The 22,788-nt window shown below is 38.6% G+C and overlaps 1 protein-coding gene across 3 annotated transcripts in view; it reads left to right on the forward strand.

Moving 5' to 3' along the window:
• The window catches only part of BRINP3 (BMP/retinoic acid inducible neural specific 3), a 198,537-nt gene that overhangs the window by 120,369 nt on the left and 55,380 nt on the right, over positions 1–22,788 (forward strand). For all 3 annotated transcript variants that reach the window (XM_068199476.1, XM_068199474.1, XM_068199475.1), the window contains 2 exons: positions 17,354–17,459; positions 19,862–20,098. In XM_068199476.1, the coding sequence (XP_068055577.1) occupies positions 17,354–17,459; positions 19,862–20,098 (343 nt within the window). The remainder of the gene's footprint in view (positions 1–17,353; positions 17,460–19,861; positions 20,099–22,788) is intronic.

The raw sequence follows: 22,788 nt of genomic DNA on the forward strand, positions 1-22,788 counted from the left end.
CATTGGATCCTTCCACTGGTAACCAAGATCTTCATTAAAGACACCTGAAACCAGATGCAATTCCCAACTGCCTTAGCTGTTACTCAAGCAAATACAAATGTACTTCCCTGGAAATGCCTTTACTGGGTGAAGGATACAACCAGATTTTGTGGCTCCATGGCACATGTTCAGTTTAGCTGCTGGTCTCTGGAGGATATTCCCAAAGTCCCATCTATCCCAGAATGGTGCCATGGCAGCTCAGCCCAGCCCAGCTCAGGGCTGGTCATCTGCTGGTACCAGAGTTGAGCTGGGAGTGCAGCAGAACAAACCCAGGGTTTGCTTGAGGCTGCCCATCTCATCACCTGGTCTTGGAGGAAGGACTGGATTGGGAGGTTGTGGCAAGGTGGGATTGGAGTCTTCTCCCAGGCAGCTAGTGATGGACAAGGGGAAATGGCCTCAGGTTGTTCTAAGGTAGGTTCAGGATGGATTTTAGGAACACTTCCTTCACTTAAAATGTGGCGAGGCATTGTAAGGGGCTCTCCTGGGCAATGGTGAAGTCCCCCTCCTTGGAGGTGTTCAAGAAGTGAGTGGATGAGATGTGAATTAATTGACAGAGTGGTTTGAAGGCTGATGTTCTTGGAGGTCTTTTCAACCTTAATGGTTGAATTCTCTGATTCTTGCTGCAGACCATGGTATCACCCATCCCTCAGAAGTGACTTACCTTCAGAACCTGACTGTTTATTATGTAGATGTACAGCAACCTTAAAATCAGGCCCCCTCCACATGCAAAAATTCCTTCTATGTGAAGATATTGATGACTGCAACCAGTGGTAACTCAAGTGACAGAACATAAAAATGTAGAGACAAAACACTGCCTGGCAGAAATCTGCCCCTTCCAACCACTGAAATATTTTAATTTGTGTTACAATGCAAAATTCAACCCTGCCCACCTACAATTTACAGAGTGAACCTTCTGCATGTCCAAAGATTTCTACAAGCAGTGCAAATGAAAGCTTTGTCTCCAGCATCCTGCTAAGGTGGATGCAAACCAAGTGTTAGTCCACCAGCAAATCTGATTTGGTTAATTGACAGCAGGAGCCTCCAGGAAATGGTTCTCACATCAGATGCACCAGTGCTGATAAATGAAACCCTGGCTTCTCTCACCACTTTCATTGAGAGGCTGGGAACATTTGCATGACAAATTTCTACTGTCAGAACACTTAATTGAACAAAAAACCTGTTTCTGTTGAAACGCAGAAGCACAAATCAGCCAAGGAAGGCTCTTTTTTTTTTGTTCTATATGCATAGGTTTTTGAAAGACTGCTGTTTTTAAATTGGAAAACCATCAAGTAAAGTTTTAGATCCAGGGTGTAAGTAGCACATTTGCAGATTATTCATTAAAACATATATCCTGACATCTGAGTTAGAGTACTTTCCATACAGCTGCTGAACCAGATCTCTGTCACATCTTGAGGGTTGGCTTGGGAGAAGTAACACCCTGAAGGACCTGGGGACCAGAGTGGCCATCAGAGCCTCCCCTCCTGTGCTGCTGCAGGGGAGTGACCCCAGTGCTTGTTACACCATAGATTCCTGAGCAGCTTTTCAAGTCCCAGTGTCACCAAAACTGTGGGAAAAACAAAAACTCTGCAGCATCATTTTTAGTGTTAGAGAACTAAGGCATTACTTTGTTCTGGACAGGATGTTGCTCTGGCCAGGATGTAGAACAGAAATAATTTCATCCACATGTTGCAGAGTAGATAATTTCATCACACATGGCTCTTTACTAGACTTTTCACACACTTATACAGACAAAACCCAGAGAAATTCATTGGTTTGGTGTTATTTGGTCCTAAATTACACAATTCTCAATATTTGGTTTCCTGTGGTTGTTGATCCCTTCACCTTCAATTCTAATTTAATCCTCATGTGCTGCTCCCAGGCTGTAGATGTTCAATCACCAGGCCTTGCCCAGGCAACAGAGTCTTTTGAAAAGAAACTTTAATTCCTTTCCTCTGGGCAATGACAAACAACCCCCCTGGACCAAAGTTGGTTAAAAATGTTAAAATTGTATCATTTCCAACACCAGCACTTCCTCTGTCTGGCATGCTCATCACAGCTCTGCTCAAACCCTTCCTCTGCAAGAGGGATTTGCCAAAGGAGCTCAAGGAAAGGTCTCACAGCTTGGCATAATTCCCTTTTGACCAGCATCAAAGAAATACAAGATAAAGGTATTGCAACAGGTTGAGAAATCCCTAGAATTCTGAAGTAATATTAGAAGTTTTCCCAGCAATCATTTTGATTGCTGACTAATTAGCAACAACAACAACAAAAAAGTCATGTTCAGGACCTAGTTAGTATTTGATACTGTCATTTTTTATTAATTTTGGATGGCTTTTCCATATGCAGTATTCTAGACTCTACCATACTAACAAGAGTTGTTTATATTTTAAGAAGAGAGAGTTGAGAGTATAAAAAATATTTAATATAACTCACGCTCTTATAGGAAGAACACGACTACCCTGCTGGGAATGCATATCTGAATATGATATGGAACAGAGAATACTTAAAACACAAATCAAAAGCCCTGACATTTGCAGTTAAATCAGTACACTCTGATGCACAAATGAAATCTGCCACTCAAGTTCCTCGAGTTTGGGGCTTCAAAATGAGCAGGAATAATTTGCTTTGCTATTTGACTTATTGTTTGTCACATTTTCTGTGACGATGGGCAGTCTGAAACTGCAGCAGGAGTTAGGAAAAAATAGCACAACTCCTTGCACACCTATATGTTTTCTGATTGCAGTGCTCAGAGACAGCTATCTTGATGGCTGGTACACCTCTAAAATATTATTTGAGAAGAGAGATTACAAATACAATTTCTTTCCTCCAAAACCACACAACCCCCCACAAACAAAGCCAATATGTGTTCCTTCTTTTTCCCCCCAGATTGGTATAAGCATCCCTTTTCTGGTTAGACCACATCACTCTCACACCTCTATTTTTCTTTATTTCTATGAAAAAAATTTGCAGATTTTCTCCTAAAAAAGAGATCATTTCTATCCATATGTGATGTATCTTCTAAAGAAATGACTACATTAATTCTGTGCCCTTTCTTGTAATTTTTTTGTTTCTTCTGCTACACGTGATGTAATTATCCTTAAAAGTAGCATTGAGGCTGCTGCTGATAGAGGTTTTGCATTAATGATGCAGACAATCCACTGTTTATTCCACATTAAAAGAAGTAACATCATCCCGTGGCAACATTTTCTGACTGGAAATCAAAATGTCCATGGGAAGAGCCCATAGCTTGCATCAATATTTAATATATTTCAAAGTCCCTAACACATACATTCTTTCAATGTGATTTTAGCACATGCATTTTAGTGCAAGTGCTAAGGCTCATGTGCTAAATCAACAGTTTGGAGCCTCCAGGGCCTCTCTGGAACCTCACCAGGTGCCTGAGGGCTGTGTCTCATTTGCATAACATTTACATGAACATACAGCCTGTTGTGTTTGAAATATGACACGTCCAACATCACTTCCTTGGCACGCTCATTTTAGAGGCATTTTCCTACCAAAACCTCTCTTCAGCTGCACGGATGGCTGTTGGTTCTCCTTATTAACAACCTATTAGGGTGATGGGGCTCTTGTCTAATAAAACCCTGGCCAGCTGTGGGAGCAGCATGCAAATAAAGGCAGCAGAATACAGATGATAAAGGCAGCAGAATGCAGAGGATAAAGGCAGCAGAATGCAGAGGATAAAGGCAGCAGAATGCAGAGGATAAAGGCAGCATTTTTCCCCATGTCCTGTCATTGCCCACTGGCAGAATGACCCTGCTGAGCTGGCCCAGGTGGTGTGACCACGTTCCTACAGCACATTAGAGATTTTGTGGTTGTGAGTGGGTGGCAGAGGGCTGTGCCACCAACATCTGGATTTCTGTACATCTGGATTTCACTCTGCTTCCCAAGCCCCAGCTCTGGGAGACAGCAGCATGCTCCTCTCAGATGACCATGATTCCAGTTTGCTACAAGCTGTAATTCCAGCACTGTCCCTAACAAACTTCTGCAATGAGTCCAAATGTGCAGAACACATAAAAACCACCTTGGCTGCACGGTAAATTAAATATTACTGAATAGGCTCACTGCATTCTTCAAAGTTATAAACACAGTTATGTTATAGCATTGCCATTAATGAAATGAGGCTGTTCCATAGGTGTCTCTTGGAGGATATTGTGCTCCATCCCTGAATACACCTCCTTCTGTGGGAGCTGGGCCAGGTGAGTACAGCAGAGGTGTTATTGTAGGGTCCAAACAGTTCTGGGACAGCCACAGTGCAACAAAGGAACAGGAGGCAACAGAAGAACAGATGCATAAATTGAATTTTCCACCAGCTATTTACAGCTATTTACAGCCCATTTATTCCATCTGAGTGAGAAAGAATAAACATCCCTGAGAACGTGCCCTGTAATTCCAATTAAATTTTATTGTGCAATTTGCTTTTTACTTTCCCCAAACCACTTTTTTTTTTTCTTTGCTATGAGAGATTTAAGCATTTGGTTTTATCTGAGAAGTTTAGATTACAAAGAACAGGGCTCTATTGTGGTGGTAACTATCTCTGATTATCTATAATTAACCCGTGAATGACTCATGGTGGGCTGTTAGAGAGGAAACTTAAGTGTAATGAAATTAATTTCTCACTCAAAACTCAGACTGAAATACAGACCTTTTTTTTTCTGGTTTTTTTTTTTTTTTTTTTTTTTTTTTTTTTTTGTCGGAAAAAGCTTGCTTGGTTCAATTTTTTTCCTTTATACCTCCTATTTGCATCTGTTTTTCCGTGAATTCAAGTAATTGCTGTAATCAAAAGTAGGAATGCTGAAATAGTATAATGCCTTGAGCTTGTGTCAGATTTCTGGCAAATTCTAGATCTTAACAGTTTGCACAGTTTAGTATAAACAGCCAATTTTGGGGAAGCTTTTGAAATCTAGATCTTGAACCCTTCTTGCCCTCACTTTATCCATTCAGTTTGTGGGTAGAATTTAAGACTGTACAGCTGCGAAACCTTGTAAAGGACCAAAGACTGGGAAAAAAATTGCCCAGCAACAGCTTTAAAGTATAAAATCACAGTTAGAAGCATTGTTTTGGAAAGTCCTGTGTTAGCAGGGTTTTATTAATTTCATTGAAGAAATGAAATATAAATGTAAATTTAATTGCAACAATCCACAAAATTAAGAGCCAGGAATTATTGATCCTTATAAAAAATTTGGGGTTTCCCTGTTGTGTAGGTTTGGTGACATGGCTTAGGAATGTCAAGGAAAATCCACAGGACAGATTTCCAAGGACAGGTGTTGTTCAGGACCATTATGAAACGCCAAGTTCTCTACTACCCTGGGAGATCAGACTGCCTTCATACAAGACCAAAGCTTGACATAACTACAAGAGGGAGTTAAAATTAGGAAATATACAAGAATTGTGATCTTGAAGGTTTTTCTTCCCTGAAATTTCTGTGAGAATTGAATACTTTTGCAGGTCTCTTTAGAAATCTCACTCAATATTAAGAGTTTCACAAACCCATCTTGCTGTTAATGTGGCTAGGAATGAATTTTAAATTTAAATTTGGGTCATTATTTTATCTTACCAGAAGGACTGGGACCTGCAAATAGACTTTGGGCATCACCAAAGGTAGTTAAGAAGTCTCTGTGCCATCTTCTACTGCACAGGATGAGATTTGTGTTGGTGTCACTATAAAAATGAGATACCTGAAGTTTTATACTTTTTTAAAATGGAAAATCTTGGAGATCCTTGGATTAAATTCACCATAGGTACAGCAAGGTATCTTGTGACTGCTATGTGTGCACTGTTCACTAATTTTAAGATTATACCAAGTGAAAGGTTAGGGATCTATTTCCACATCTTACTGAGGAATTGAAGGCGATGATATAAAAAAACAAAAACAAAAACAAGAAACCTTTAATTTATTTGGACAGTTGAGTTTTAATTAAACTGAATATTCTGGGCTGCTTTCTCTGAAAGGTAACACAGAGGTCAGTTCTTGAGCACAATTCCTGTAAGAATCTGGCCCTCAATATTTCAGAGGGTGAGAGAAAAGGATGGCAGGGGAGAGACTAAAATATCTAAAGGGGGCTTTAAGAAGGCTGGAGAGGAACTTTTGATGAGGACAAGTAGTGATGGGAAAAGGAAAAATGGCTTTAAGCTGAAGGAGGCTAGGGTTAGATAGGATATTGGGAAGAAATTTCTGTCTGTGAGAGTGGGCAGGCCCTGGCACAGGGTGCCCAGAGAAGCTGTGGCTGCCCCTGGATCCCTGGAAGTGTCCAAGGCCAGGTTGGACAGGGCTTGGAGCAACCTGGGCTAGTGGAAGGTGTCCCTGCCCATGGCAGGGGTGGGATGGAATGGGCTTCCCACCTAAACCAGTCTGGGATCCTGCGATTCCAAATCCAGAGCAGGAAGTGAAGGCAGTGATCCCTCTCAGTGCTCACTCAGCAGCATCACTGCCACAGTCCATCACAGCAGCTGCCGCACCAGACACTCATTAACGATGTGTGTAAGTGTCTTGGTTTGAAAAGACATGTGTCTGCTAAGGAAGGCAGGAGCCTCCCTTGAAATGGAAAATGTAAACCCCCTCCGTCCCAATTATTATAATTTTGAAATTAAAGAGTTCTCAGGCAAAGATATGGGAGTAGGAATAACAGTTCTGCACTAGGAAAATTAAAAATACAAATACAGTAGTACCAACAAAAAACAAGCCACTGCCAGAGTCAGCGCAGGCCCTGACACCCTGTGGGTCAGGGTGGTGGCAGCAGTCCCATCCCATGGTGGCTCAGCCCTCCTGCAGTGCCAGCTGCGGTTCTGCTGGAGCAGGGATCCTGGACAAGGGTGGAGTTTTCCTCTGAAGCTCCAGGGCTGCTGGAGATGGGCCTGGTCTTCCCCTGGGAATGCAGTGGAGAAGAAAGCTGCTCCTCTGGGAATGCAGTGGGAAAAGGCTGCTGTGGTGTTCCAAGGTCAGATTGTATCCAGGTAGGAATGCTTGGCTCCTCCCCCTGGGTGGAGCAGCTCCCCATGGGATGATGGAATTTTCTCAGCCATGCAGGGACACTCACTGGCCATGAACAGAAGAGATCTCCTGGAGGGAGGATTGGCTGTGGGAGAGATAAAGAAAACTGCCCAATGAACAGAAGAGAGCTGCCCACCTCTAACAGATGGGGATAGAATTCACACCTGCATTTCCAACCTAAGGCACTTCGCAGCCTCCAATCCCAGCTGCACTCTGTTACCTTTGCAGCAGTGTGTGCAGAGTCATGAGTGCAAGGAGTTCCAGCATCTCCAGTGCATTGGCAACACAGCGTGAGATGCTTTCACAGAACAATAAAATAGCACATAATAGAGATGCTTGGATAAGCATTTTGGAAAGATTTTGGATAACTATTGTCCACTTAATAGAAAATATCCGAAGGACACAAGAGGATAGGGTACATTGCATGATAGAACAAAACAAATTGAAGGGCTCTTCTATTAGTTGTGAGTTTAGTCAAGAGAGAAGAGTAAAAAAAAAAACCAAGGAGATGAAGACTGCCAAACCCCAAGCAGACTATAAATATACATATGTAAACGAGAAACCTTAAGAGCACTCACACAGCACTTGCCATCACAGTTGTCAAAAACCTATAAACAATTCACACTAAAGTTCCTTAAATGTTCCATACTATTTTTTTTCTCTGTAAAAAAAAGTGAAACTAAAGTAAATAAACCCAGAAGATGGAGAAGGGTTTTAGTATTGAGAGCTCCACGGTGAACATATTGAAGAGTGCAGTTAGAGCATTCCAGCAGGAATTTGGAGGCACTCATGTTTGTACAGATTTCAACTTGATCTTTATTCTGGGTGGCTTGTGTATGGGTTAGGAAGCTTCAGCACTCTGCCTGTCCTCCACCCTCTAATTGGCAGCTACTGCTTGCCAGCAGGTCAGAAAATGTCAAGCAAGGACTATAAAATTCACAGAACATTTCCCTGCCTCTGAGCTCTCAGAAATAGGAGATAGCATGTATCAACAGCTTGTATGAGCACAGAGGTCAGATTAGGAAGAATATCTCAGACAAACAGAGACTCTGCATCAGAAGAAATCAGCTTAGATAATGGTAAAAGGCTGTGGAAAGTTTTCTGTTTTCATATTATTTTTCTGAGAGAATTTTTGGCTAGAATACATTTTTGCATGTTTTTTATTATGGTTTATGGTTCAATCTGCAATCATCCCCTTTGATTTATTAATTTAGTGTGAAAAATTATCCTTTGTGTGGGAATCCTTCACAGCTAACTGGCATTGAGAGTTATATCATTGCTGTCTTCTGCACTTCACTGTTATTTTTACCTTGTAAACCATCTCATGGAGCTCCAGAAGAATTTGCATGTCTGACAGCAAAACTATAATTTAATCTCTTACAAGATAGTGCACGTAACGCCTCTACATGCTGAAACAGAGCTGGGTTTAAGAAAGATTTCATTATTCATCCAGGAGACTTTCTACATTGTGGAGTGATCGTTATTTTCAGATCTTTAATGCTTGAAACGTTGGAAGCTGTTCTACAGGCTTTGTAGCAGAATCCAGTGAGCAAAATAAAAAAAATGGTTCTAATTTTTCATGGTGAGGTTCTGACCTTATGCAAGGAATAAGTGGCACTGATGTCAAGGAAGTTTCTGCTCATTCATGTTGGTATCACTGAGATCAGGGTTTCCACAAGCCAACCTCAACTGCCATCTTCCCAATTTATCAAACTGTTGTTTATGACCTCTCCCTGCATGGCCCAATTTAACCCTTTAATTCCCAGGGAATTGCTAACACATTTCACGGGCTTTGGGTATTCTTCCTTTCAATTTTATTAAAAGTAATATGAAAAGAAATAATCAAAAAGGCCCTTTTGTATCAGGGTTATAATAGTCTATAATTTTCCAACCTTTATAATAATTCCACCAAATGGAGGATATGGGTGTCTCCCAAATAATATGTCAATTTACAAGGAAATTTAATTTTATCTTCTCCAAGTGTATCTAGATTCTGGCAAATGAAAAATCATTCAATGTTTTTTCTTCAGCTTTTCATGAAATTCTTAATGTGTAAAATTTGGTGATGATAGAATCTTGATGATAATAGAAAAAATGGTTTGAAGAGGACCATTAAAATATTTTTCCTGTCATGCTTTAGTCTACTTAATTAGAGTTTGTTCTTACTCCAATTCTCTGTTTCAAACACAACAGTCACAAGAATACTGAGCCCATAATAAAATAAAAAGCTTATATTACTTCAGGCATAAAAAATAAAATGTGTTGCTCTGCTTTGGTTGCTTTGGTATTGGTTTACACTGGGGAGGATCTGTCCTTCCTTGATGCAGATATCCCAAACTGACAAGTCTGTAGTGTGTGACCTGAGAGTTCTACCCTGATACCACTGTGCAATGGCTTAGAAATAATTGTGCATACATACAAGATAAACATTCTGATAGCAAAAGGGAATAAAGAAAACATACAGTGGCATATATGACTTTAATCCAGATATTTACATGTCTAGGAGCTTTAATTGAGAAAACAACTCTTGTCAAAAGGCTTTTCACCTACAGTACTGTGAAAGGAGCTGGATATCTAGGAATGTCCTACCTCATATGTTCATCTGCCTCGAAACAAAGCAAAACCTGCAGGTGGTGGAGTTGCTTTCAATTCTGAGCAGAACAAAGTCCTTTCACTTCCCCAGGGCTCCTCAGTCCTGACAGTAAGTGCTGCTTGCTTTTCATAGGTTTCCTCCTTTTCCTTATGAACTTTCCTCCTTCCCTAGATTCTTGTGCTCATAGGAACTCTGGCTCTCTCTTTTTCTCTTTTTTGATGGAAGAAATGCACTTGCCCTTATGATACATCAATCCTTATCCTTGCCATTGGCTCATCTATATGAGGACCAGAAAGGAATGAATAAAACCCCTCTGACAAGATCCTATATTCTATATTCTAAATATTTTTTCCTACCCATAGTAGGACACATTCATGTATGTTTTAATGAACAGGTCTTGGTATTTGATAGGTCTTTCTGTTCCCATGAATCAGGATGATGTGAAGGATTTTCCAGCTGGGCTCAGCAGTCAGCCTGGGTAACGCTTCCCTCAGAGCCTAATTTTAAGAGCAGTCTTCTGTGCATTAAAATATCTCTTCTAGTTTTGTTCATGAAATAACAATATTGAGACTCACCAGGTTCTCAGACAGAACTTTCCATATGAATGAAGCAGCCATATGAAATGAAGTTTAAAGCTTCAGTATTAAGTTGCTTTTCTTCTGTAACACAAATTTAGCAAAGCTAAATTCCCTTTAGCTTGAGCAACTAATAGGGATTTAATGATTAAATTATAGATCAGCTGTAGCTGCCTGGTCTGTAGTAGGTCTGCAAAGATGCAGGCAAACACTCTAAAAACCAAGTTGCATAAAAACAAGAGTTCAGCAAAACTCTAAATTGAGAGTTGGCCATACCAATGAGACAGAAAGGGCAAATGTGTTACAATCATTTACCAGAGGGAATAAATGGGTGGGAAGTAATGAGGATATAGCCTAAAAATAAATCCCTGCACACATCCCTGTGAGCCAGGCAGACACCCCTGTTATGGACACTAATGTGATTCCTTGTGAGAGCTTGGGATGACAACCCCAGGAGGGGGAGTTTGATGGCAAAATAAAATGGACAAGAAAAATGTCCCGCTGCAGACGTGACTGCCAGGGAGGTGGAGGGTGTGCTGAGCTGGAGTGCCACGGACAGCACAAATAACTCAGGAGTTTCTGGGCAGCAAATCTAAGAGCTGGAAACAGCTGAAATTAGTGACTTGTTAGAGATGTTGCTGAAAAGAATACTGCAGCCAAGTTTTAGAATTGCACGGAAATGTATAATCAAAGGTAAAATCTCGATGGAAAATTGAGTTCTTAATTAACCTGCCCTTATAATTTTGATTTTTAAGCTTCAAGACTTTAAATGCCTTTCATACTCTTTTTAGGACCTAATGTTAACCCATCACATTTTTTTTGGCACAAGTTTGGGTTTTTTTAAAATTTTATTTTCTCTTAAAAATAGTAAATACATGATTTTAAGAATGGACCACATTAAAGGTATAATGTTGCCAAATGATCCGAAGATAATTTTTATATTTACCAAGAGGATCTTTTTCCTGACATCTCAAAAAGAAAAAGAACATTTTAGCTTTTAATCCTGATTTAGGAAGGACTATATTTTTTATTCACACTTTCCCAACATAAAAAAAAATCCATTCATCTGCAGTATTATTATGACTAATAATATTTGTGAGTCTTATAAATAGGCAAATCAATCTGTCTTCTTGAAACTAATGGGGACACAGTGAAAAATCCCAATGGCCTCAGCACTGCCTGCTGGAGCTGGTCCATGAAGATACAAATCCTGTACCCATTACTCTTGGGAAGTCCTTGCATGGGATTTTGCAGTTGGGTTCAATGTAAGAAGACATTTAACCTGTACAGTATGAGCCCCCAAAATTCTTTGGAGCTTTTTGTCCTTCATATGCAATTACTGCAATTGCAGTAATGCAATTATGTTTGGAAAAGGATGTAAAGTTGGGCAATGAGTTTTTCTTAAGTAGGCATCTTTGCTTCTGCTTTCTGCAGATACCTTGAGATTTTAATGAAATATTATTTTAATTTGTATCTGCACTGTACTCTCTGTTTCTAATTTTATCTTTTAAAGCAAATATATAGATTTCATTTTCTGTTTGTTGCTCAGCTGTCTCTTTAGGCAATAAAAGCTGAGAAAAATAATATTAGTGTTAATTTAAGTAAGATATGGGCAAGCAGAAGTAGCTAAATGGAGACTGAAACAAAATCCTCTGTTTTTATTAAATTTTTGCTAACTCTATTATTTCTCTGTAAGAGAACTTCACTGTCATCTCTTCAAGATTAATTAAAAGAGATAACCTGTTCTTTTGGAGATAATGCCTGTCCTCATTCTCTGTATGAGGCTGATGCACCTTTGATTTCTGAAAGTGCAGGAAATAAAGGCTCTGGCATGGCTGCCCTGACTGGTTTTCCAGCAGCCTCATTTCCTGCAAACTTCCTTGTTGCAATCCAGAAGGTTGCATGGGAATGTGGCATCTGACAGGCAGTGGATTTCAAATGTCCTTGAAAGGGAAAATTGTGGCTGTGATGCCAGAGCTGTCAGTGCTGCCAGACTTGTTCCAATATTCTTGTGGATTCTCCTGGAACTTACAGACAATATATTGCTCCCTGTGATATTGGACAATAGATTTGAGCAGAAAGGGGATTGTTCCCTATCAGACAGACCTGAACAGCCTTAAAAAATCATAGCATTTTCAGCAGATGTAACAGAGCAGAATTCTGACAGTGAGAGTTCATCTCCAGTTCCTGAAATATTCTGATTTCTGAAGTATTTAATGCTTTATGTAAGAAGAATGCATTTCAATTTCCTTGTTATTTTAAGGTAACAATCTGGTTCACAGTAAATTCCTGGGAGTGTAGAAACAAAGAAGTGCGAATGGAAGGATTAGACAGATCTCTTGGGAAGCTTTAGTGCTGCATTCAGTAAAATTCAAAGTCATCTCCTTGCCCAGAAACTTGAAAGAAGTCCCTATTTCCCTTCTAATGAAGTTAATGGAAATTTTGCAATTATCTCTTTTGCAGAAAGATCAAGTTTACTGTTCCTCTTCCATATTACAGATGACAGAAAAATATGACGGGAGTGTTTCCAGGTCTCCTGAGTTAAAGGGCTCTTCAAATTAGTGTCAGCCCTATGTTGGTAGAAAATCTGTTCAAAATATGTCATGCCTTTGAGGTATTGTTTTAGATTCCCGGCAATTAAAAAAATCATATTGAAAATATGCATCTAACCTCTGACATTGTGAATGCTTTTGGTTTGTCTGTACCTCCTTCAGAAATGTTCATCTAGCCTGTAGCTGAGAAGTATCAGTGCTTGGAGCACTCAGAAAATTTGATTTATTTTAATTACACACTCATTAGCAGGAGTTTTTTTAATATGTTCAATGACAAATATAGGGCAGTGGAGCAGCAACTATTGTGTGGCAAAGGGAAGTGCTGGAATAAAGGTGCTTTTCTGAAAAATTGTCAAGCCTGGGGGAAAAGAAAGAAAAGAGTTGGCAGGAGATGCACATCTAAATAGAAAGCACATTTAGTACCTATTTATTTGATCAACTCTTTTTTAAGGTGAAATGAGCACTGACTGCAGAATGGACAGGGACTACAGGGGGTGGGAGCATGTGCTGCAGGACAAGGCCTGAAGGTGAGGTTGGTAGGAGGATCGTGGAATCAGGACCATCATGGTTGGAAAAGACCTCGAAGATCACCAGGTACAGCTCAGCATCACCATTGTGTTACTCAGGAGAATCCTACAGCTTCAGGTTTCTCCCTTTCCACACTTCAGCCCCATCTTCTGTTGGCACAGCCACTCAGAGCAGACTTTGCTCCCTCATGCAGATATGAGGAGTTTGCTCTAAATCCTTATTTGAATGTTTGAAGTATTAAAGAGGTTTATGTGAATGTGAGCGTAGCTGCCTATTCTGCAGTGACCAGCAGAATTGCCTCATCCTCCTTTGTGCTGGCTCACTTCTCATCCTTAGAAGCCAAACCCATTTTTAAAGAGTCCTGCTGAAGAGGACCGTCCTTTATGCAAGGCACACACCACCTCTGCATGGGCACTTCGTTAGGAATATTAGCTACATGTGCTTAAAAGGACTCACCAGGAGCAAAATCTCTGCAGAAACGTATTTCCCTTTTATTAGGCAAGTCTTCTGTTGGCTTAATTACCATGGACAAAAAAAGCAGGCTGTTTCCCAGGGAAATACTACCCACAGATATCACAAGAATTCAGCCCTGCTTAAATGCTAGGAGGTATGTTCTCAGTGCACTTATAATCGGGTCATTATCACCATGGTTATGAGATTTAACTGACTGAAAACTGTAGGCATTTGTCTCATTAATGCCAAATGTTAGAGTTTATTTCTGGGAACTGAAAACTCTGCTGCCCAGGGACACCTGTTCTGTGATAATCTCTGAAAACAAGGCACTGGAGAACATCCTGCCTGCTTCGTGTCAGATGATTTCACAGGTGTTTTTTAGTGGTTCTTAGGGGGTTTTTGTTGTTTAATAACTTTGTTCTGTGGTGCTTTGCTTTGTGAGTGTCGTGGTTTCTTTGTAGATTGCAGGTCATGCAAAACAAATATTGGTTCTGGTGCTCTTTGCATAATGTCAGTCACTTCTGGACCATGCTACCCAGCATAATCTGAATTTCTATTTATTACCTGTCCTTCTCCTCTTTTTGGTCCATCTTTTTTTTTTTTAATACACATTCTGACAAAACAGTTTTCAGCTGTGATCTTGGGACTGAACATAGGCACACTTCTCTGCTTGGAAGATAATTAAAGACGTGCCATTGCCTTTCCAATTTCATTGCTATTGTTGCTGAAACAAAAAAATGTAAAGTCATCAGTAACACTTGGCTCAAACCACAATTAATGTGTTTTTATCCTTTCAAAAATTTTTTTCTTCTTCTCTGGTCTGCCTTTTTATCACCAAAGTTATCCCAAAAGGTCCAAGACCAGGTTGGATGGAGCTTGGATTAACTCAGTCTAGTGGAAATGTCCCTGTGGTAGGGGTTGGAACTAGATATTCTTTAAAGTCCCTTCCAACCCAAACCAGTCTGTACCTGTATAATTCAGGAAAATCAAATCCTTTAATCTGATCTGAAAATTTGATAGAAATGTGAGGCTTTTCATTTATCAGTCTCTCACAATTTTTTTCTGATTTACAATCTTTGTGGAGTAGGATTTGTGTAGAGTATACAAAAACATATGTAACTGCATAGCTTTGACCTCTTACTAGAATTGTCATCCATCAAAAGTTGAAGGCTGGATGACTTTTATATTCCCTAGCATTTATTTTTTACATACTGAAACTATTCATTTTGAATTTCTTGTTGCAATGTATTTTCTGTGCAGAAAATAAGAGTACCAGAGCAAGGCAGCTGACAGAGGGTATGAAGATTCCTGGAAAAGTAAAAGAATGAATAATATAAATATATAGATCAGAATGGAAAATGAACATTTAGAAAAGGTCCTTATTTATTGACATATTTATAGAGCATTGTCTATTATTATTATTACAACTTTTAATTACTTCACTGCAATGATTGTCTGTAATTCACATCAAAACTGCTCTATATAATTTTCTTCTGAATCAATGTATTTATAAGTATTATCACTCGAAACAGTGGCAGTCTCTACCTATGTCTGGCATAATTCAGATAAGAGTGAAGAAATATGAACAAAAAGGGGCACAATAGCTACAAAGCTACTTAGCACCCTTCCTTATTTTGTGATTTCAGGGGGCATAAAAGAGTAATAGGAATGGATAGGAATGGTAATATTTGCTTTATAGTTTACACATTCCATATAACTTTATGAAGCTGCATTGCCTTATAGAGGAATGCTTGAAAACCATAATAATAATAATAATATGCAAACAAAAACAACACTAAAATAAATGGATCTTTAAATAAAGAATTGCACAGATGAATGCTGAGCATAATATGTCAGAGTAAGGATAAAATTCATTGCAACATTTACTTGTCTTTTTTTTGTCTTCTGGCTATTTCTCTTATTTAATCTAGGTAACACTCTTTGTTATTGCATAAAGAGATTAGGATTCTATATATGGACTGGGGGTACTTCCAAAAAAATCATATTTTAGAATGGAATTTTAGAAGGGCAAGAAGAATGTGAAATCTCAGAAGAACATCAGAAGAACATCAACTCAGAAGGTTTCAAGGACATCATGGCCCAGCTGCAGCCACCCACAGGTGGTGGGCGAGCCAGGGAACCCTCAGCAACAAGAAAAACCAGGGTTTATATCAGCAAATCTTCATATTGCCATCAAATCAGACTGCTCAAATTGCCCTCTCCCTTCTGTTCTTTGCAATTCACATTGGTTGTCATGTTGCATGGCTGGCACTTGCTCAGTGCATGTCTGCATTTTGGAAATCAGCTCCCTCACCCTGTAATTTAGGCTTATTCTCCAGGAGGTCTAGAGCTGAATATGATACCTGAAGTAACAGAAAATAGAAGTGGTTGTATTCAAAACTGAGGCAGGTACAAAATAAGGATAAATCTGGCCATAATTCTGAAACAGTCAAAGGAAGAGAAGTAGGAAGTTCCAGCAGAGTGGCTGAGAACAGTTTGGCAGGTGCATGACAGAGGGATGGGTTGTACTTCTCATTCTAGAAAGAAACTGTTAACACTTAAGAATTACATATAATATTCCAGGAAGCATGTAAATTTTAAAAATTTATTTAAATGTGTTTACTCATCAAGTTGCACCAGGGATAGACAATTAGATTGGATATTAGGAAAATTTTATTCACTGAAAGGATGGCCAGTCACTGGTAGTGATGGAAGCACCATTCCTGGAAGTGTTCAAAATCCATGATGTGGTGCCTAGGGCATGGGTTAGTGGTGTATGGCAGTGCTGGGTTAATGTTTGGACTTGAAGATCTGAAAGGGCTTTTCCAACCTTAATGATTCTATGATATAAATAAATGCTCTCTCCCAAATTCAAACCTTCACTGTTAAGCCAGAGCTCTGCCTGTGGAGGTTCTGTTTTGATAAATGTAGCTGTATTTTGGTTCTGTGGCCATGGATTTGGTGATTACAACAGACAGAATATCCAGAATTTTGTGCCTAAACTTATCTTAGGCGCTTCCCGTATGAAAAAAAACATCCCACCACTACCACCATTATAAATACAGCTCATAAAGGGTTTTTAATTCCAAATCCTGATCTTCTTAACTGGAATACTCAAAGCTTTTTCCATGACTTCAAGCAGGACTTGTCACATGCACAACTCTCAAGAGAGGAAAATCACAGTCCATTTTTTATAAACTTAGTATTTATATTTTGTTTTAGTATTTTATAAACTGAGTATTTAGCAAACTCATTGTAATTCCCACAGCTATGGAAAATAGATTGTCTTTAGACTGTTGGTGTGGCATTACTCCACTCTAGCATTATACTACTGTAGTATTTTTGTAGTATTGTAATGGTGGGGTGTTTGTAAGGATTGTCTGTGATAGAAACTTCACTTCCTGCTGCTAAAACATTTGCACTCATCCTTTTGGCAATTAAATTGTTATTTATTAATTATGTATATTCATATATTCTTAATTATGTCACCAAATTAAGTCTGACATGTATTTCTGGCTGAACTAGGGGGAAACTTTATGAAGCAATCTTCTGAGCTCCTCATCTGCTTTGGATAATCCAGTGAGTGCTTCTCCCTTCCCACCAGGTGACAGAGACACGGACGGGTCCCCTCGGCTGCAGTAACTATGACAACCTAGATTCTGTCAGCTCTGTTCTGGTTCAGAGTCCTGAAAATAAGATTCAGTTGCAAGGTATGTAGGTGCAATTTCATTAATTTGTTTTTGGAACGGGGTGACATTTATCACGCCATTTGTTTTTTCTTTCTCACACCTCATAAAAGGTCATTTTCCTAATTTTTGTGTGTGAGTGTGTGCAGTGGCTTCGTTCCAGCCAAAGTGAAGGAAATGTCAGTACCTCGTGTTGCCTTTCAAATGGAAACAATTTCTGCACCCATCAGAAAATAATTTGAATGGCCCTGTTAGCATTTTGCATCCCTATTTAGCATCCAGTGGCACACCTCTTAAACAGCCTGGATTCCCAGAGATCCCACCAAGCTGGGGGTGACATTTAGTGTGCTCAGCCTGCTTTGCACATACTGAGCAGTAGCTTACACCCCCTGCACTTGCTGCACCAAAATTGTTGGAGACACCAGGAAAACAGGGTTTACATTTTCAAATACTCTACATCAGGAGGAATCAAAGTGCTCCTCCTCTTGGGAATTAAAAAAAAAAAAAACCAAACTTGGAAGGTTAAAATCTCACCCATTAGGAAAATAGTAATAATTGTGTATAAATAAAAATGAAAAATAGAAGCATAAAGAGGAAGCAAAAGGAAGAAGAGAGTCATCATTTCTAAATAATATTTTTTTCAAAATTCCAGCACAAGCATTTCCCAACCAACATAGTAAGACATAAAAATTTTTGAAAAGTCAGCCTTTATGGTATTAGGCCATTAATAATTTTTAATTTAAGTTACAAAAATAAAGCATGAGCAAATTATGACTATGAAAGCACCCACTAAATTCTCTTTATTGTGTGTATTTGTGCACACCTCTGACTCTATGCCATGAGAGAGCAATACAATTCTTAATTTGCAGTTGAAGGTAGATATACAGTTATTTCCAAGATTTAAAGTTTTCTATAGGAGTTTGTAAATCACTCAGACAAACAGTGTGAGGTGGTTGGTGATATTAGGAACAGCTGTCAGGAATGATGATTCCTGTGGTCCTTTCAGTTTTAGGATAGTTCATGATTCTATGACTCTTCATTAAAATATCTATATTTCCTTTCTCCCAAGAATCAATTAAATCCATAAAAACATAAAATTATTTCCCAGAGAGAACTTCTTTTTTTTACAAAAAACTTGTCATTTCCACTGGGATGCCATGAATATTTCCAGAAAATATAATTTTTTGACAGTTTCCAGCATATTCATGGTGTTTGTCAGTTAAAATTTGGAAAATAATCCTTGCATCTCTCAGGCTGAGTTTTGTCATCATGTGGAGAAATGTATTATCAGAACTGTGAAAACTCTTTAATGGAACAATTGTACTGGGCTTTTTTTTCCTTTTACAGCCTCTATGGTTGAAAAAAGAATGGTTTTTCACAAGAGAGTAGCAGAGGTTTCCAAATTTTGACACGAGACAGAAGGAAGCACAGCCAGACCAGGTTTCAGCAGTTTTGATATGAGTTTTGACTTGGAAGGGTTCTGAAATTCCTGTTATAGCTATAGTTTTGTATATACCTAAAAATAAGGGATAAATCTCTGTGAAGTCGTCCAAGCGCCTCTGCAGAAGAAACTTATATCACCAAATACCCAATTCGTATGATGAGAAATTCCTTGGAACACATGTAGCAGGGGTTTTTTGAAGCCTCACAGGAGCTGGACTTTGCACACTTTCCATGCTAAAACTTAAGTAGATTTAAGAATGAATTTTCTTACTCAAGGTTTTGTAGCCCTACCCTTCACATCCAACTGACTGTCCCACAGCAATTTGCTACCAATGCTAGAAAAATAATCAGCCAAATTTTATTTCTCAAAGATTCCTTCCAACCCAATTTCCGCTTTCCTTCTTAGTTTGCCCCTACTGAATCACAGGAGATAATGAGTTATTTAGACAAGCTACATCTTGTTGTGCCAAAGGAAACATGGAAAACAAGCCCAATTTTGGATGGAAATGTTTACACCTCTTTTTCTGATTATGCTGTCTCTTTACTCTGTCTCTCAGGGCTGCTTTCCTTTCATCAGCATTTTCAGAATCTGCATTATTGCTGGCACCAGGATTATAATTCAGCTGTGTGATTTCCTGCTGCAAGGCTCTGGCTGCTGTTCACTCAGCAAGGAGAAGTTGATGTTACCCAAACCCCCTAGAAAGATTTAAGGCACTAAATGCTCTGTCTGAGGAATACAGGTTACTCATTAGTGGATGGATGTTCCATGCTGAGCGGGAAATGTGAGGAATATGTCTGAAAATAATTATTAAGAAAGGAAATACACAACATAGTACAAATGCTGCTGGACAAATGTGCAAATTGTCCTAAAACTCCATATATTTTTTGTTTTTCATAACTGTTTGTTTGCTTGCTGCGTAAGCTGCGGAAGCTGCTCAGCTCCAGAACTTCCTCTCTGTTTAACACCAAAATATTTCCTCCAGGTCTTCAGGTCATCCTTCCTGAGTACCTGCAAGAGCATTTTGTGCAGGCAGCTCTGAGCTACATTGCCTGCAATTCAGAGGGGGAGTTCATCTGCAAGGACAATGACTGCTGGTGTCAGTGTGGCCCCAAATTCCCGGAGTGCAACTGTCCCTACATGGACATTCAAGCCATGGAAGAGAACCTGCTCCGCTTAAGTGAGACTTGGAATGCATACAACAGTGAATTTGAAGAATCTGGTGAGATTCTTTTTTTTAATTTATGTTTTTTCCCCCTCTTTGGCTGTATCTCATAGAATGGTTTGGGTTTCAGCTGGCCTCATCCATGTTTTTACAACTCGCTCGTGCCACATTAGATTTTCTTAATGCATCAAGGTTTGTTTCATGTTAGAACCCTAATTGCTAAGAATTTTAGACTTTCTATACTGACAAACATTAATCCCCAAGAAAACACTACATTTAACCTGAGATTGTAAAGAAAACTTCCAAAATTAAATAATAGAACTAAAAAATAATAGAACTAAAATTATAAGTGTATAGTTTAAATAGAAGCATATACTATCACATAGTAAAAAAACCTAGAGTTTAAAGTTTTAGAATATAGTAATATATATAACAAGATAGAAATTTTAAAACAGTAACTAGTCCTTCTTCTTCACCTTCTTTTTCATGAATTTAAGTAGTATTGTATAATTAAATAAAAAAATCCACATTACAAATCAGGAGTAATTAGTTATTGAGTTAAAAATAAAAATAATTTAAATATAATTTCTTAAAAACCTTATAAAAAGAAAAATACAACTTCATTTTTAGTTTATTAAAATAAAATAATATGGAACTCACAGTTTGTGAAACTATAAGATAAATAAAAACATCTAAACCCAAAAAATACCATCTCATTAATTTAATCCCAACCTTAACAAAAAAAAAAAAAAACAAACTGAAACATCCATAGTTTCATACATCATTTCACCTGTCCTGATCGTCAGAACTTCCCGTCCCACAGAGAATGGGAGCTACAGGTAAAATCAGCTTCTGAACAACTGTTTTCACAACTCAGTTGTTCAGTGCTATCAGAAACAGCTGTCTAGCCAGATGGTGGGAAAAGTAAGGAGAGTTCAGCAGACCTGGGAAAAATTGTTGAGGGAAAAAAAAATAATTGAGGGAGATAAGGAAAAGCCAGGAAAAAATACAAAAAACACAGGTTCTAATGAGTTGTGTTGGAGAAAGAAAACAAATCAGTAGAATAGAAAAGGAGGAAAACCAAACAGTGGTCAAGGGAACGGTAGAATAAATATCAGTAAAAGATTGTGAAAGAAACGTACTGTATATACATCCATTTTTATATTTCTTGTTTTATTGTTAAAGAATGATTCCTCAGTTCAAGAGAACTGATAATTTCAAGAGACCCTGTATCAGTTAAAATGTCATTTGTTGCAATTTTTAACCTGATCCTGTTTTTTATCTGAGTCTGTTTAGAAGACCTGAGGCCCTTTTCCCATCCCCATTCTCACTTTCAGCAGGAGGACATCAGAACTTACAATATTTCTCCTTGGAGGATCACAGACATGTCTGCCTGTAAAAGCATGAATTGATGTGTTTGTTTTGTGTACATTTGGGTGCATTTTCCCAATGACTATTTGGACACCTTTAATTATTTATGGAGCCATGCTATCATTTACTACTTTGCAAACTACGGCAAATATATTTACTCTTCAGAGGAGCACATATCTTGCCATATTTTATCCTATGTGAATGGGCTGTGACACTGTTCAGTGCCTGAAGAATGTCCTTTGTAGGCACCTACTTAACAACAATTTTAGTCAAGCTGGAAGGACACACACATGTCTGGGTCTGTGGAGGATTCTTACAGTGAGCTGTATAATGGACATCAAGTTAATTATGAGTTTGAATCATTGTCAGCTACATTTCTAGTGCTATGCTCAGGTCTGTGACACGAATGTCAGGGGAAAATTGGTAAGAGTTAAATTCTGGGCTTTTAAAAGACTCTTTAGCTCTGCTGGGTGAATCACTAAAATGCCAACTTCATATATATCTGTCAATTTGGTAATTGCTAGTAGGTGTGGTTACTAGGAAGTGTGAAATTTAGGTTATTAACATCATTAAGACATATGCCACGCTCCCCTCTTTAGCCCTTGAAATATTTAAATCATTTTCAATCTAATATGTGTACCAAGCATGACTTCCACAACGCAGAGGTAGCTTCTAATATTTCTGCTTTTATCCCATGAAGTGTTTTGCATAAAGATGTTTGTGGGAAGATGAGATAGGTAACCTTGTATGGGTCTGCTCTTGGAAAAAAGTTAGCATGTGTATTTTTGATTGATAACTTCGTCATTGAACAGCCAACCTCATATAAATCATATATTACCACTGAGCAGCTCTTCCAGTGCTGTCACACATGATCTGTAAGCATTTCCAGCCACACTGATTGTTAAATATATATATATAGATATATATATATTATAATCATTGAGACATATTCTGAAACATTTGGAGCTTGAGCAATATTTCCATAATGAAAAATTATTAACTAATATCAGTGTGGTCTGATCCATGTTAACAGCACGTTCTAGCAACAAAAGTGACCTTTACTCAGGAAAACTAAAGAACTGCTAAGTCTTTGTCTAAATCACTGGAAGTCAGCTTCTGAAATAGCAGTATGTTGCTTTATTCTAATCTATTTATAATAAAAAATAAATTCACTAGAAAGGACGCCAGATTATGTAATAATTTCAGTCTGAGCAGCAAGGGGCAAAATAATCCAGAGCAGTCACTGCTGGCCCATATACTCTACTATTAATGGCAGGGGAATTAATGAACTAATGAGTTCCCTTCTATGACACTGTGAACTCCAAAGCCAACTAAAGGTAAATACAAGAGAATTAATTTTTTACCTTTTCTGCTTC

This window comes from Anomalospiza imberbis, chromosome 9 (genome assembly GCF_031753505.1).
Source record: "Anomalospiza imberbis isolate Cuckoo-Finch-1a 21T00152 chromosome 9, ASM3175350v1, whole genome shotgun sequence".
NCBI lineage: Eukaryota > Metazoa > Chordata > Aves > Passeriformes > Viduidae > Anomalospiza > Anomalospiza imberbis.